Source organism: Colias philodice, chromosome 20, assembly GCF_061535455.1.
Source record: "Colias philodice isolate Cphi_HAF_F1 chromosome 20, ilColPhil1 Martin Lab GWU primary, whole genome shotgun sequence".
Lineage (NCBI taxonomy): Eukaryota > Metazoa > Arthropoda > Insecta > Lepidoptera > Pieridae > Colias > Colias philodice.
The window spans coordinates 2,870,086-2,886,850 of record NC_143105.1 but is presented as its reverse complement, the minus strand read 5'-3'; the positions used below and the strand labels follow the sequence as shown (position 1 = coordinate 2,886,850).

Sequence of the window (16,765 nt, the reverse complement as noted above, 5' to 3'; positions counted from 1 at the left end):
ACAAACAAACAAAATTTTCAGCTTTATAATATTAGTATAGAAACCTTTTCAATAAAATTGTATGAACTATCTTTTATAAAAATAAACTTTAAACTGGAAAAATTTATAAAACGCATTGTCGCCGTGGCGAGAGAAAAATAATTATTTTCGATAGACTACATTTTGCTTTGAAAAATGTCCTTTATTTCATACTTGCTAGGATATATTTTAAAATGCTATTAGTTATAACATTCGTGTTTTCTTTAATAAGATACGTACAAATTGTCCGATATTTTTGTACGATCTGTACCTAGTCTGGTCATAAGTTTTGTCACATATGTTTTATTAAATAAAAAAGAAGTTACTATTATATATTTATTAATTTATATGTGCAAATTAAGCTTACATATTACTTAATAATTATGAATAAAAAATTTTCAAAATGGCCACCATATTTTGCGATACAAGCTTTCAATCTTTGCGGCCAGACGTCTATCGCAGTACGCACCATGTCTGCGTTTATTTCAGCAGCTACTTTAATAATGGATGCTTTGAGTGACTCCAAATTTTGGTAGGATTAAGCGCAGGTTCTCTCCTCTAAATATTGCCAGATTTTATAATCCAGAGAATTCGGGTCTGGGCTAGAAGATGGCCAATCTTGGTGACGAATGAAGTGAATCTGTTGGGTGGCCAGCCAATTTTGGGTACTCTTGGCTTTGTGGACAGATGCTGAGTCCTGTTGGAATATCCAGTGCTGATTTTTAAACATGGTCTGAGAAATAGGTTTACAAGGTTTGTCAGGACCGTATTTTGGTAAACATTGGCACTTGTTTCAACACCTATTTCAGAGAAAAACACCTCTGTAAGGCCAAAATAAGACACTCCCAGCTAAATCATCAATGATGAGGGGTGATGCCTGCGTTGGACTCCGTGTACACGTTGACTCGCTTCTTCACTACTGTGGGCATACATTTTGCTATTCTGTTTGTTGCAGCACTCCTCCACTGTAAAAATTTTTTCGTCTGAAAAGAGGAGTTCACGGTGATTGTTTCCCGCGTATCGTTTAAGCAAAGCGTGGCATCTGTCCAGTCTTAACTTCTTCAAGCATGAGTAAAGAAGATGCGATGTTTTTCTACGATAAGCCCGTAGCCCTAGGTCCTCGTTAAACACCCTTTTAACTATGGTTCTGCTCAGGCTCATCTGCAGTGCCAACTGTTTTTGATTTCGGACTGGATTTCTTCTTATTCGCGCCCATACTGCATTAATCACTGCCGTTGTCCTAACCGTACGAGGACGACCACTTCTCTTCGTATTTTCTACTCTTGAATCTTCCTTTAATCGTTTTATAGGTCAATCAACAAATCTCTATGTTATTTGTAAATTTTTTAGCAAACTGAAAATTGTACTTGGCGGCTGGCGCGTAACCACAAGGATGCAGCGCGAGAACAGCGACTCTGTCTTATTTTTGCGTCCACTCTATTGTAAAAAATACGTTATTCTCATAAAATGTTTCGTTTTTAAATGCGTAAAATATTCAAAAATCGAACGTTAAAAATAAATTTGCGGTAAACATAAAAAAATTGAAAATCGTTCATAATGACAGAACTTATGACCAGACTAGTTATATAATAATATATTTATGAAGGCGGTATTTGCTAATTATTATCTTTCATCTAGGTTGTGTATAATATCGTTCTTTACTCGAAAAATAAAAGAGAAAGAAAAACATGTCATTGTAAAAGTAAACATTCATAAGAAACTACAAGAATTTGCTAACAACGAAAAGGCGTAGGACTTTGTGAAAACAATGACCCAAGGATCAATGGCTTTTCATCGCTGTTTTTCAGCCATAGCCTGCAGTTATACCACGAATGTCAAACGAAGATAATATAAAATATACAAGTAAGTAATTCAGACACAAAGCTTTGCTATTTTTAAAATATTTATTGAAGCTTATATGGAAATAAAGATTGACAAATTTATTCAGTATTATTTTCATTTTAATGAAACAATTCTTGTTAATCATGTAAATAATGACCGCCTCCTCGGTACAGTGGTCGACGCGTGAGCGTAACACCGAGGGGTCCTGGGTTCGATTCCCGGTGGAGACGAAGAAAAAAAAATGTCTTGGTCTGGCAGGACACAGAAGGCTGATCACCTACTTGTCCCTAAAGAAAATCGATCAGTGAAACAGATGTATAATGCATCTGCCCCTTACCCCACTTGGGGACATGGGACTTCACTTAGGTATGTAAATAATAGATGTCTGAAAAGTTATCCAATTCGTCATCGGTTAGGATGTAGGTAAGATGGTAAAGTTGGAAACGGGAACTTTAGCTGTTAGATTCGACAATTTTTTTTAATTGAAATAAAACAACTCAAGCTTTTATTGTACTACACTTTAATGATGCGTAAAACATACAAGAATATTGATTTATTTCAATTTTTCATTCATTTTATGTAATTAACAGAAATTAAGGAAATTCCACACATTTTAGTTACTAGTTGTTTCTTCCAATCTCGCAAACAGCGTGTAGAAACTGTAGGAGCCTTTCATGATCTGTAAACAATAGATAATTGAGTAATTAACCACAAACAATTATACCCTAAACAAAGCTTTATGTCATACATACATGTCTATTATTAGGATTGTTATTGATTTAATACAATAACATTGATGAAGACCTTCCATATAACACTTCTACATTACTTAACATCTTTGAATACAAATTTCGACGTACCTACACATAATCATACATAAGTACTACATTAACCCCTTGACCACCGAGCGGCCCGATCGATTAATTTGCAAATAAAAAATTCCAAATTCCAAATTTTGTTCCAAAATTGAGCAACAACTATAAAAAGCAAACGTAAAACAAGAGAGAAACATCACAAAAATTTCAATTCTTAAAAAAAAAAAAACTAGCATAAGGAAATTTAGAGCACGTTATGTCTAACAAACTTTACTAGTAGCCAGTTTGGCGCAATAAAAATCAGTTACCTCTATAAAAGTAGGCACAGATAATGTCGTAAACGGTCCGGCGTCGAATATAAACGGCGTGGACATTTTTCCCGCCAAAATAAGTAACAATTTGCGAGAAGTTACATCGCTGGTCCACCAATTACTGTTATAGACGCCCCGGTCTACGCTGCCGCTCTGTAAAGATTAACAAAAATTTGTAGATTAAATAAAGATAATAAAAGTAAGCACAGATTAAAGAGAAAACAAAATCGTAGTGTAAGTATCCAGTGGAACTTAGAACCTCCATTTTTTAAGAAACCGATTAAAAAGGTGATAAAAAACAAGGACTAATATTGTGTCCTCTGGGAAAACCACACACAGAAAACAGATTTTTTAATAGCGTATGTGTGTGTTGGGTAGGTACTCTGTTACATAAGCTGATTGATCAAATTCTTCTGCAGTTTTGGGGTAATTGTTAGGGGTAATCGCTCTAAGGCCTAAGCGATAAGACTGCAAATTCTTCTTTGTTTAAGCTATCTTTAAGTGTATGTGTATGTGTTTTTTTTATTATATCTTAAAGTATCAATAAATAAATAATTGAATAACACACATCTACAAGGAAAAGTTGTTACTTATATTGAGGAACAAACACCTAAAACTAAAAACTAAAGTATCCTCTCTTTCCTATACTTATTTAATGAAAAGTTCGCAAGCGAGAACTTTGGCCTTAATTTTAGTTCGTTATACAGTTTATATCGAAATAAAGATGAAACAACTTACAAGTACGGCCAGTTCGTTGCTATGCCAACAGTATATAAAAAGTTGTACCACAAGCGCTACTGTATATTCTAAAATCAACAACTTTTGCGTTATCGCCAGCTCATTCTGTGAAAAAGAAAACATTTATCTTGCAGAAAAGCGTAGAATAATTAAATACTGACAATTTAATTAAAACGTGCTTAATTCCTTATATTTTATTTAACACGATAAGTAATATATATGTCCCTCGATATAATATCGTGCAAGTAATAGTGCAAAATAGTGCAGTGGCTCAGTGGTAAGAACCTCGGACTTCAAATCGATAAGTCCGGGGTTCGCGGCGGGGTTCTCTACATTAAATAAAAATAAAATAAAAAACACTTTATTTGCACACACAAAACATAACAAAATCAAACAATAATAATATACACTGGAGCGGTACAAATAGGCGGCCTTATCGCTAAAAAGCGATATCTTCCAGGCAACCTTAGGATATAGGAAAAGTTAGAAGAAAATGAACAATTGGATAGTAGAAGGAGCATAGCGAAGCATTATAAAAAGTGCAAATAAAAGTAGGAAATAGTTACATAAATACAAATATTAATACATATAATATATATTATATATATAGCGAATAAAGAAAAATAAAGAAAATAACAGGATATAAGTAAGTAAGATAGATAAGAACGTATGAAACATTTAAACGTTAGTTGTGAAGATAATGCTGTTTGACCAGATACTTGAAAGAGCTGATAGATTGAGCTTTCCTGATGTTTAACGGGAGCGAGTTCCACAACCTTACAGCTTGCACGGTAAAGGAAGCATCGTAAAAACGAGTTTTGTGAGCGGGCATGCGAAGCGTAAGGTTGTCCAAGGAGCGTAGATCGAGTTCATGGGAAGAGCCCAAGAACACGAATCTATTTTTAAGGTAGGATGGGGATCTAGGATCAAAAAGGATATTGTACAGGAGGGAAAGGATGTGAGTATTCCGGCGAAGTCGGATGGGCAGCCAATTGAGTTTCGAGCGATATTCTGAGATATGATCATATTTGCGCAAGCCAAAGATGAATCTGATAGCAAAATTTTGAAGTCGTTCTAATTTGTTAAGTAGCTCCTCATTAAGGTCTGGAAAGCATGCATCACCATAATCAAGGATAGAAAGCAACAAAGACTGCGCCAAAACAGTTTTCGTAGGAACAGGTAAAAAGTTGCGCAATCGACGTAAAGATGACGTAACGCCAAAAACCTTACGGCTTACTTGTTTTATGTGTTCGGTCCAGGATAGGGTTTGATCGATATAAATACCAAGATTTTTAACCGATGTACTATATGGAACTGGGACTCCATCGATCGAAATAAGAGTTAAATCCGGAAAAGAAATTTTAGAAAGCAAATAAGAACTGCCTAAAATAATAACTTGAGTCTTTCCAGGATTTAATGTGAGACCATAAGCATGAGTCCAGTCGACAATGGATTGAAGGTCAGTGTTGATGCGAGTAATCGCTTCTTCAAGATTTTCCATTGACGAATGGGTGTAAATTTGTAGATCGTCTGCGTACAGATGGTAGAGAGAGGAAAGTTTAGAAGAAATAGAGTTAATGAAAATACTAAAAAGGAGGGGTGACAACACGCCGCCTTGAGGGACGCCAGCAGAAACATCACACCATGAGGAATAGGATTCATCCACCCGGACGCGCTGCCGACGACCCTGCAAGTAACTACGAAACCAACCAACCACCGCAGGAGATACGTTAAGAGAACTAAGCAAAGCTAACAGGATATCAAAGTCAACGGTGTTGAAGGCATTGGAAAAATCAAGGAGAGCAAGGATAGTTAGCTGCTTATTGTCCATTGCCATACGAATATCCTCTGTAACTTTGACAAGAGCAGTGACCGTGCTATGGCCCGTACGAAAACCAGATTGTAAAGGATCTAGAAGGGAATTATAGTTAAGAAAGGAGCACAGCTGTTGTTGCACTAGCCTTTCAAGAACTTTAGATAGGAATGGTAGGATGGAAATAGGGCGATAATCGGAGAAATTGGATGGATTGTTTTTTTTAGGGAGTGGAATGATGAATGCATCTTTCCAGATCTGGGGAAAAGAACTCGAAGATAGGGAGAAATTAAGGATATGTGTGAGGATGGGAAGGATAATATCAAGAATGGGCAGAATCATAGCACGGCCTATACCATCACAGCCGAGAGCATTCGAAGCGATGGCCAATGTATTCTTCTTAACGTCACTGGCAGTGAAAGGTACAAGAATGAACGGAGGAGAGTCAGGAGTTTGCATGGTAGAAAGAAGAGAAATGGTATCAGTTTTAGTGTTACAGTCCAGAGTAGACTTTGACGAGGAGAAATGTTTGTTAATAAGATCTAAATTAATATTTACAGGAAAGGAGATATTCTGAGATTTACCAACTCCAAGTGTTTTTAAAAATTTCCAAGTGTCTGCAGTGTTGCCGCTCTCAACGGATTTGTGAATGTGGCGTCGTTGTGCATCTCTACACATCGTATTGCAGCGATTGCGAATTGCTTTATATTTTTCACGATTGGAGTCCGAGTTATTCAGTTTAAATTTGGCTTTCGCCAGATTTTTTTTGTGAACAATAGATCTAAGTTCATCTGTCAACCAAGGAGCTGGAACATGCTTCATTTTAACTGCTTTAATTGGCGCATGAGTATCGTACAGTTTAGTAAGTAGTAAATTAAAGGCTGCAACTTTGGAGTCTATACAATTGGCAGATGAGACAGGTGACCAATCGATTTTTTGAGCATCATCACACAGACGCTCAACGTCCATTCCACGGAAACTGCGCTGTAACAATACTTTGTGCTTTCTTTTGGGAGGACGAACACGGTAAGAAAGGAAGACAAGGTCGTGGTAAGAAAAGGCATCGGCAGTGCACTAACCGTGCTTAGAGACAAGATTAGGAGAGGAAACAATAATCAAATCTAGGAGAGAAGGACAACAGCCAGGAGAGAAGTGAGTAGGATTAAGGGGAAGGATATTGAGGTTACAGGAGGATACGATTGTTGAAAGCTTGTCACTCCGGATGTCATTTTTAAGAAGACAGGTGTTAAAGTCTCCCATAAGAATGACATGGTCATAGAGAGGACGTAAATTCTCTAACGTTTTTTCAAACGCCGGAAAATAGTTAATAAGAAGGGAGGGGACATAGAAAACACCTAAAAGAAGTTTAGTGCAGGAAATCATGACTTCAATTAGCAAGTGTTCGGCCTCGTCGGCAGGTGGCGGTTGTGGAGATGTGCTGATAACGGTGAAAGGTAAGTCGGAGCGTAAGTATATAGCAACTCCACCACCCACCCGACCGGTACGGTCGTTACGTACCAAATTGAAGCCAGGTAAGGAGTAAGAGGTAGAGGAAAGACAAGGCTTGAGCCAGGTTTCGGAAATAAGGATAGCGTGAATGGAGTTAGAATTAAATGATGCATGCATATCGGTAAAGTGTGCCGGAATACTCTGTGCGTTGATGTGGATAACGTTAAAATTTTTTAAAACATCAGAAAAGGTAGAAGTCAAACATATATCAAGAGGTGGGCTGTCAAAACTCTGAAAACTATCATCACAACTATGAGCGCTTACGAAGGAATCACAGTCACTATCATTCGAAAACGAAATGGTGGACTAAATGTAATACTTATATATTAAATATTAATATATGAAAGAAATTTGTATATAATATATGTATATATAAATAATTAATAATATCAAATATAAAAATATATATAAACTTTTCCTATACCCGCCAGCTACATAGAAAATAAAAATTCAACAAACAAGTAAATACGCAAAAACATAAAACGGAACGTACTGAAACATTACAAACTAAGGGCGTATTCAGAAAGAAAGCCTGAAACTTATAAGCGCTTACAAGCGCCTATCGGCGCCCACAAGCGCCGGCAACCCGAGCAGGAAAATACACGAACATGCGCCTACAAGCGCTGATAGGCGCCGACAAGTTTCAACAAGTTTCAACAAACTTGTCGGCGCCTATGAGCGCCTACAAGCGCATGTTCACATATTTTCCCGCTCGGGTTACCAGCGCCTATAAGCGCCGACAAGCGCTTATAAGCGCCCATAAGCTTCAAGCTTTCTTTCTGAAACATTGGGACTTTAACCAAAAAAATAAATTTAAATAGAACAAGTAATATGTCTATGTCTGTACAAAAACGAAGATTTATTTTATTTAATATTGTACGATAAAATAACACTAAAATGGTAAGATCCAAATATTTAAACGAAATAACATTACATAATATTTTATAATTAAAACATAAAAGGATTTTTTCATTTCCTCAGAAATCTTATGTTTTTGTAAAACTTTGTTTTCTGTTACAACTGAAATGCCATTCATGCGGAAATTTATCTGATTTTCCTGTACCCTTTCAAATGAAATATCTCAATAAGGAACATCTTATTTCGAAGAAGTGAACTTGACTAGGTATACTATATTATATTATGTATATGATTTTTGTGAAGATACAATACAGAAATACGAAGATTTTGCAGAGTTACTTCGAAAGTTTCTTCCTAACAAATTGTCTTTATTAATTAATTTTGCAAACTGGATTTATGAAAATGCCAAATAAATTCTTATTATAGAGAATTATTATGGTTAAAGTGCTATGAACAAATAAATGTGAAAAAGCTTTTTATAATAAGTGTATTTTATTTATGGTAATGGAAAATTTATTTATTAACCCTAGATTTTGATATCGATCGCAATTGAAAGTTATCGTACGATTTCCGTTTCTTATAAAACATCTATCCCATATTTTCCTACAGCTTTACTTTCTCACAAAACTACATAATTTTATCTATAAAAAAAAAATATTTCGTCCAAATCTGTACAGCCGCTCAGGAGTGACAGCGTTACAAACCCAATGCTACAGAAGTCCCATAGACAAAGAGTTCTAAATTAATTGCTGAAGAAATATTTAAATACTCACCAAACTAAGCTGTACAATACTGCAGCAAATCATGATCGAACAGATGAGTACGTATAAAAACATAACTGGTGACAATAAAGAGTTGAGTAAAGAATATTGTCTGAAAGAAAGGAAACGATTAAATTATTTAAGGATTGCAATTTTTAAACCAATCATGTTCCTGGTTATTTGATTAGATACAACATTATTGTTTGTTGAAGAATTCGATACATTTATCTATCTATAATTAATAATACAGACATTTTTTTCAGAAGATATTTTTAATAAAACTTTAAGGTACCAATCGTAAAACGTAATCAAACTAAATAGCCCTGAAACAAAGCCTCTACAGATTGTAATGAAGAACAGTCTTTTCGTAAACACATTTCTTTACTGTTTCATACAAGAGAAGAATACTAAATTAAATAAAGGTACATTTACACATTTAGTCATTAAGCCAACCCGTTACGTTATTTACGACATAAAGGATCATGTATACCAGCTTAATTTAGAAGAAACTTTGGCAAACTTCAACAAGGGCTTCAAACTCACTCTGAAATAAACGAATGGAGCCGATAACATTCCTTTATGTTCCCAAAAACCTCTTTCTTATCCAGAGCTTTTCTCGTATCAAATATATTTTCACACTTATACCCCAGTATTTGTACTTGTCCCTTTAAAAATGTCATTATTGTCACAGCGTTCATATCAAAAACGGCAATTACACCAGCTCCTTGTGTGGTCACTATTACATGACATATAATACCATATATGTACCCAGGCATTACTGTATTGTCGAATGGAAACCAAGAACACAAAATCTGTGGATACGGCTCAGTACCATTACGAACTAGCTCACGATATACTGGTTCTGCCGCGTACTTCAAAAATGGGGACACTAGAAGTACGAAATACGTTACTATTGCTGTTGACCAATAGAGATAGGTGACTATTCTCGAATAGACGGTATAATCACGCATGTATTTCAATACTGTTTTGTCCCCTTTCGCTATTTCTTTACGCTCCACGTTCGCTATATTATCGAACAGCTGATTCCATTTCGTCTGATAGAAAATCGTGCGAAAATTCTTTGAAATCGAAACGAGGCTCACGGCGGTGAGGGAAAAATTAAGGATCACTTGCATAATATCATCTTTCATTTGATACAAAGCGTAGAACTGCGTAAGAACAAATATAAAAGACATTGCGTGGAAAATGTTAAAGAAAAAATTCCGTATTTTATTCCCTTTTTGCCAAAGGCCGAATAAATACAAGCCTCGTAGATTCGGGCCTAATAAGGGATGTTTAGTGCTTTCCAGCCCTTTTGTAATATTAAGGATTTTATTTACAATCATTTTGCTTTGTTTTAATTTAAAATGTTGTTTCAAACCGTTTTTATATCAATGTGGTCGGTATTCAACGTTATAAAAATATGTGATATTTAAAAAGTAATCTAATATTTTGAGCTTCTAATAGAATAATAGAATATATAATCTTCTAGAATAATATTAATGTTTCCATTTTATTAAAACAGACCTTTTGTGAGGTAAATATTCAATATAGATAAACAATATTGTTATTTTACTGAAGCTAGAAATTAAATTATGTTGTAAATTGATAGCGTTGAACTTTGTTTTGATAACAAATAATTTAATAAACCTTTATTGGGAATTATGATTGTTTTATTTATGTTTAATAGATTTCTTTGACCTTCAATTTAAAGGTATTAAAAGCACAAATTATCAAAATAATATTTCATCACATACAATAATTTATTATAGATGAAGAAGGAGGAGGAGAAGTTTTATGGATTAGTGTGTATGTTACATTTTCAGGCAAAACTCCTCGACAAATTCTTATACAATTTGGAAAAAAATCCTTAAAAAAAAATCCTTAAAAAAAATCCTTAAAAAAAATCCTTAAAAAAAAATCCTTAAAAAAAAATCCTTAAAAAAACAATGGCCAAGAAATGGTGATTTGTTATGGATTTTTCAAATTTTGACATGAAAATGTTAAGGTAATTAGCGAAGCCTTATAGGGCTAATAGTAAGGATGTATGGATGTATGGATGTTTGTTACTCTTTCACGTAAAAACTACTGAACCGATTACAATGAAATTTAGCACACATATAGAGGGTAACTTGGATTAACACATAGGATAGTTTTTATCCCGGAAATCTCACGGGAACGGGAACTATGCGGGTTTTCCTTTGCAAACGCGGGCGAAGCCGCGGGCGGAAATCTAGTAGGGCTATAATATCAAGAAATGTTGTTTTAATTTTGAAACAATTTATTGTTGATACAATTTATTATTCTAGTATTTAAGTTCTATTTTGACCACCGGTAAATTTTTCAGCATTTTTATGCTGTGCTTTTGCACTCCTATGTAAAAAGCTCATATTTAAAATTTAAACATTTTCCATAGAAAATTCAATATATGTGGCATAAACACGTCAAACGGTTTACTTGTTCAACTCATAAAAAGTTTGCTAAATTAGAACAAGGAAAAGGCGGTGATGCGCTGTGACTTTTTATTATAAATTCAAATGAAGGTCTTGTTAATATTAGTAATTTAATAGACTTGATTCAGTTTAAAGCACGTTTATTAGTCTATGTATACCTACGTAGTACGTACTTTATTACAAAGAACGTCACAGTTCTAACTAATTGTTCTATATCTCTTGAATTAAATAGGCTATGGAAAAACCTGAAAAACTTGTACGTATAAAGTAAAGGGTGTAAATTAGTAACAACGCACAGCCCAAATCACTGGACGTATCGGGCTGAAATTTGGCATGTAGGTAGATGTTAGGACGTAGGCATTCGCTAAGAAAGGATTTCCCGAAATTCTTGCGGGAACGGGGAAAAACGGGGATGCACGTACAAAGTCGTGGGCGGAAGCTACTATATAATAATTGTAAAAATTTAGTCGTCATGATATTTAATTGACGATAACCTATGGAATCGATAAGATAAAAAATCTTTACAGGCTAATAAAGTTTAAAATTTTCTTATTCGTAAATTATATTCAATTTCCATAAATTTTCCCTTCTATTACAATTATAATACTGTATGTACCATTGCTATTTGCAATAACTATGTAATATCTTTACCTACTGTAGTTATTTTGTTTTTTAATTATATTGTACTAGCTTTCCGCCTGCGGCTTCGCCCGCTTTGTCTAAAACATAATAAATTATATACTAAAACTTGTATACGTAGTATATTATTATTAATCTGTGCTAAAACCTTCCTCTTGAATCACTCTATTTATTAAAAAAAACCGCATCAAAATCCGTTGCGAAGCTTTAAAGATTTAAGCATACATAGGGACATAGGGACAGAGAAAGCGACTTTGTTTTATACTATGTAGTGATTCTATGTAATTCTAACAAATATTTCGTTCAGATAAAGCAGTTTAATTTGTTATTACCTAGAAATAGGTGGTTAACTTAATCTAGAACATAAATAAATAATTTGGAAAATCCAAAAGTGCACGCCTCATAATTTTTTTTAATAATTATTTATTAATTATTATTTTTGTTTATTTAATAACAATTAAACCACATCGAATCAGACCCTGAAAAATGAAAGGGTTCTATTCCTGAGCATACTCAAGCGTAAGAGAAAAAAAAAGACTCGATTAGTAAAGTATTTCGGTCGCTATCGTGTTAACAAGAAAATCCTCCGCACATAGAGACACACGGACGTCCAAGACACTGTTAAACTGTTTTTAACTAGTTTAAATAACAAAAATGACATCAAAAATATCAGGAATGTTAAAAATAGTGTTTTTTCTTAATATGTGTGTGTATGTATTATCTTACAAGTGCAATGTATGATACATAAAGACATTTTAAGTTTGAAAAATCAGATGTTTTGCGCGAAGTGACAGTAGTACCCACCTCAACGCTTCGCTTATGAGGCGTGCAATAAACAAAACCCTGAACTAGGGTGCAAAAGTTAAACGAACTTCCAATCCCTTTAGCGAAATTATCTTCCCATTTCGGGTTTTAACAAAATTATAATAGCCAATTTACGAAGTCGGTGTCAACGCTACACCGCTACTAATTAGCTGACTTCACAACTTTGCCGTATAATCTTTATAAATTGAGATTGTATCAAGTAATTAGTGTCTTTAACGAACTTGGATGTACTTATGTTTACTTTGATATATTCAAAGTATTTCATTTGATATTTTAGCTTATTTACGTAATTATGTATTATGTATAATTTTTCATGATGGCTTAAAATGAAATCTCTTATATTTCAACGCTACCTGTGCCCCGCGGTTTATTCGCATTGCTCCGCTCCTATTGGTCTTAGCGTGATAGTATAATATAGCCTTATAGCATTCCTCAATAAATGAGCTATCTAACAGTGAAATAATTTTTCAAATCGGACCAGTGGTCCCTGACATTAACGCGTGCAAGCAAACAAACAAACAAACTCTTCAGATTTATAATATTATGATGGATAATAATTAATATGTTATGATTTTGAATACAAAGTGTTTTTGAAATAACACAATTTAATCCATCGAAACATACTAAAATTCACAGACATTGAACTTTAAGTTCATTTTCATAAACATTTGTTCATGTACATTGTACAGGCACAAAAAATCTCGAATGTTTATCAATGCTGTGAAATTATGCTGTCACACGAATACATTTAGGTGAATAATATTTGCCTATCGGAAATGTATCAGAAAACAGACAACATGTTCATTTTAATAATAGCCCTTGCTAAGTGCTATATTTCTTGTTTTTTTTTATAATTAAAGCTTCAAGCAGTTAGTAAATAGCTTCATTTTTTTAACCATGTATAAGGCAATCAAAATCCTCTACCATGAAAAAAACTGAATATAAATCTCAATTTTATTAGAAAAGTATTAGAAGTTCAAAAATATGTTATGCTACAAAGTGATCAGTGATGGAATTATTAGGATTACCTAATAATTCATTTATTCGTTAAGATATTAATCTTAACTGAATAAATGACGTTATCATCCATTAAGGGCTGATTTATCAATCCTTGGTTAAAACTTATTCGTCGAATCCTTATCCTTACTAATATTATAAATGCGAAAGTAACTCTGTCTGTCTGTCTGTTGCTCAATCACGCCTAAACTACTGAACCAATTTGCATGAAATTTGGTATGGAGATATTTTGATACCCGAGAAAGGACATAGGCTACCTTTTATTGCGAAATATGTACCACGGGCGAAGCCGGGGCAGACCACTAGTAATATATAAAGTTACCATTTTAAAAACGTATTCTAATTTATTTTAACGTATTTGACAGTTTACGTGACATTTTAATATTATCGTGTAATACTTTATTTAACGATGGATTGAAAAATCGGCCCTAAAACAATTTATATTTTTTATTATTTAAATACAGAAACAGAAATTTAATTTCTTCAAGAAGCAGGAATCCAATTTATATATAATGTATCTCTTAGTTTTGTGAAGTTAAATTTGCAAGGAGTTGAACAACTTAACACAGTTTGGAGTCTTGTAGCCTTAATGAAATTTAAGAAAGCTTTACGCAGATTTAATTTATTTTAGTAGTTCCTGTAGGATATAATATGAGTATTAACTATTTATTTGTGATCAACTTCCTTTAAGCTTCATCATCATCATCAACATCAATCAGCTCATATATTATGTTCTCTCAGCTGACACACGGGTTATAATAGATGTCACATGTCGTCGAACTTTCGATTCTTCGACATGTCGGTTTCCTCATGGTCTTAGATCCGAATATAAGTCGAAATGCAACGGCGTGATAATAGAATGAGACCAATTTTATAATCAACTAGGCTTCCGCCCGGGGCTTCACCCGCGCAGTCAAAGAAAAACCCGCATAGTTCCCGTTCCCGTGGGATTTCCGGGATTGCGTCATTTTCCCGGGATAAAAAGTAGCCTATGTCCTATCTCGGGTATCAAAATATCTCCATACCAAATTTCATGAAAATTGGTTCAGTAGTTTAGGCGTGATTGAGTAACAGACAGACAGACAGAGTTACTTTCGCATTTATAATTAAAAATATGTTGACTGGGAAAATCCTGGACAGGACATTTTTAATGAATTAAAAAAAACATTTTTTTTTAATTAATTGCAGTATCAACTTAATAAAAAAAATTATAATAGACTTAAAGTATGAAACCTACAAAATGTGCAGGCATAGTCGTTTTCTAATATTTACCGGGACAAACGGCTAGGTTGGCAGGTATAAACAGGTAGGTCGGTACCAGTTACTTTCACTTGATAGGATGATGAAAAAAAAATTATGTCAGCGCTGTTTTATTACAAAATTGTTTTATTATCTCGAAACTGCAATTAATAAAAAATTAAAATAAAAGATTTTTTAATAATTAATAAAAAATATCCTGTCCAGGATTTTCCCAGTCAACCCATTTTTAATACATTTATTAATACACTTAAATTTATTATAAAATTGGTCTCATTCTATTATCACGCCGTTGCATTTCGACTTATATTCGGATCTTAGACCATCACGATGTTTTTCTTCACCGTTATGACTTATGAGCAGCGGTAATGTTATAACATGCGCATATAGATAAATTAATGCTAATATTGTTCAAAGCTTTAATATAAGTGTCAGAAAACTGCATTTACAAACAAGAAATAATTTTAGAACGAAACTCAATTTATACAAGCTTCGACACAAGCATAAAAAACTCCCTTATTCAATTACCCTCCTAACCCCGTCAATACTTCACTTCATAAGGAAAATATTACCTCACTGTTGTTACGACCCTCTTGTATATTCAACCTTTTTAGCGTTGTCCTGAGCTACAAACTCATCATATTCCATTTAATTTGTTCCTGGATGATAAGAACGCTTGTTTGTTTATTTTGCCCGTAAGCTAACAATTTTTGTATTACGCTCTTTGTAAATGTTTCTTGTAATAAAAATATGTTTGATAAACAGGATTTAATTTTCTTGTTTATATACAAAGTAGCTAATAAAATATAGCCTTCTACCCTTCTAGCTTTCCACCCACGGCTTCGCCTGAATGAAAACCTAATGAATTATAATTATACTAAAACCTTCCTTGAAAATCACTCTAACTATTAAAAAAAACCGCTTCAAAATCCATTGCTAAAGATTGTTAAAGATTTCAGCATACCTAAAGGGAGAGAAAGCAACTGTTTTATACTATGTGGTCATGTTACTTCTTAATAATGTAGCTTTCTATTACTTAGTGAAAAAATCTTTAAAATCGGTCGAGTGATATGAGCCTATAACAAACAAACAAACAATAAAACTATCCTCTCTATAATATTAGATATAATAGACGTTCATAAAACTGTAGCTCACTTATTTAACCATTGTATACACGTATTCACTTATAAGTTACTAGCGGTCCACCCCGGCTTCGCCCGTGTTACATATTTCGCAATAAAAGGTAGCCTATGTTCTTTTTCAGGGTCTAATGATTATCTGTGCCAAATTTCATCAAAATCGGTCCAGTAGTTTATGCGTGAAAACCATACATACATACATACGAACCTTTCCTCTTTATTATATTAGTATAGATAGGTACCTCAAATATTCTTAAATAATCTATAGATAAAATAAAAATAAATCGCCAAATACTTAAAACTCGAGATCAGCCCGATCAATTCGGCTATTTTAACTATTCTAAGGCGTAAGGAACATTCTTATGAAGAGAAAACATGAAAAGGGGGAAATAGAGCAGAGCAACGTCTGATGAGCAGCCCCCCTATGCAAGTGGCTTTCTGATAATGTTTGACGTAAGCTGTAGATACGTTTATCTACAGCTTACGTCAATCTCATACATTCGTAGTCTATTCTATTGAACGCTACGCTAACAGAAAGCCACTTGCATAGGGGGGCTGCTTGTTCATTATATAACAGACTCCCAATTTCTTGTGAAATTTCCGAATCAATGATTTCAATGAAAATTAATTTTAAACTTCTAGATATCGAAGTATCTCGAAGTCAAACAATTTGGAGCGCAAAACTTTACCTCAAATCGTAGCTCTGGAGTGTCAAAGTGAAATTCACAGTTTAACTTTGTCCTGAAATTCCTATAAGTTTAAGTTTATAT

General features: G+C 33.9%; 1 protein-coding gene and 1 long non-coding RNA gene across 2 annotated transcripts in view; one reads left to right on the top strand and one right to left on the bottom strand.

Moving 5' to 3' along the window:
* The window catches only part of LOC149479319 (uncharacterized), a 267,645-nt gene that overhangs the window by 2,715 nt on the left and 248,165 nt on the right, over positions 1-16,765 (top strand). The window lies entirely within an intron of this gene.
* Positions 2,474-10,011, bottom strand: LOC149479325 (odorant receptor 4-like). The gene is made up of 5 exons (XM_089708303.1): positions 9,209-10,011; positions 8,678-8,777; positions 3,725-3,829; positions 2,984-3,139; positions 2,474-2,539 (listed from the first exon to the last, which is right to left on the bottom strand). Exons 1-5 carry the CDS (start codon positions 10,009-10,011, stop codon positions 2,474-2,476), a joined length of 1,230 nt encoding a protein of 409 aa, XP_089564429.1.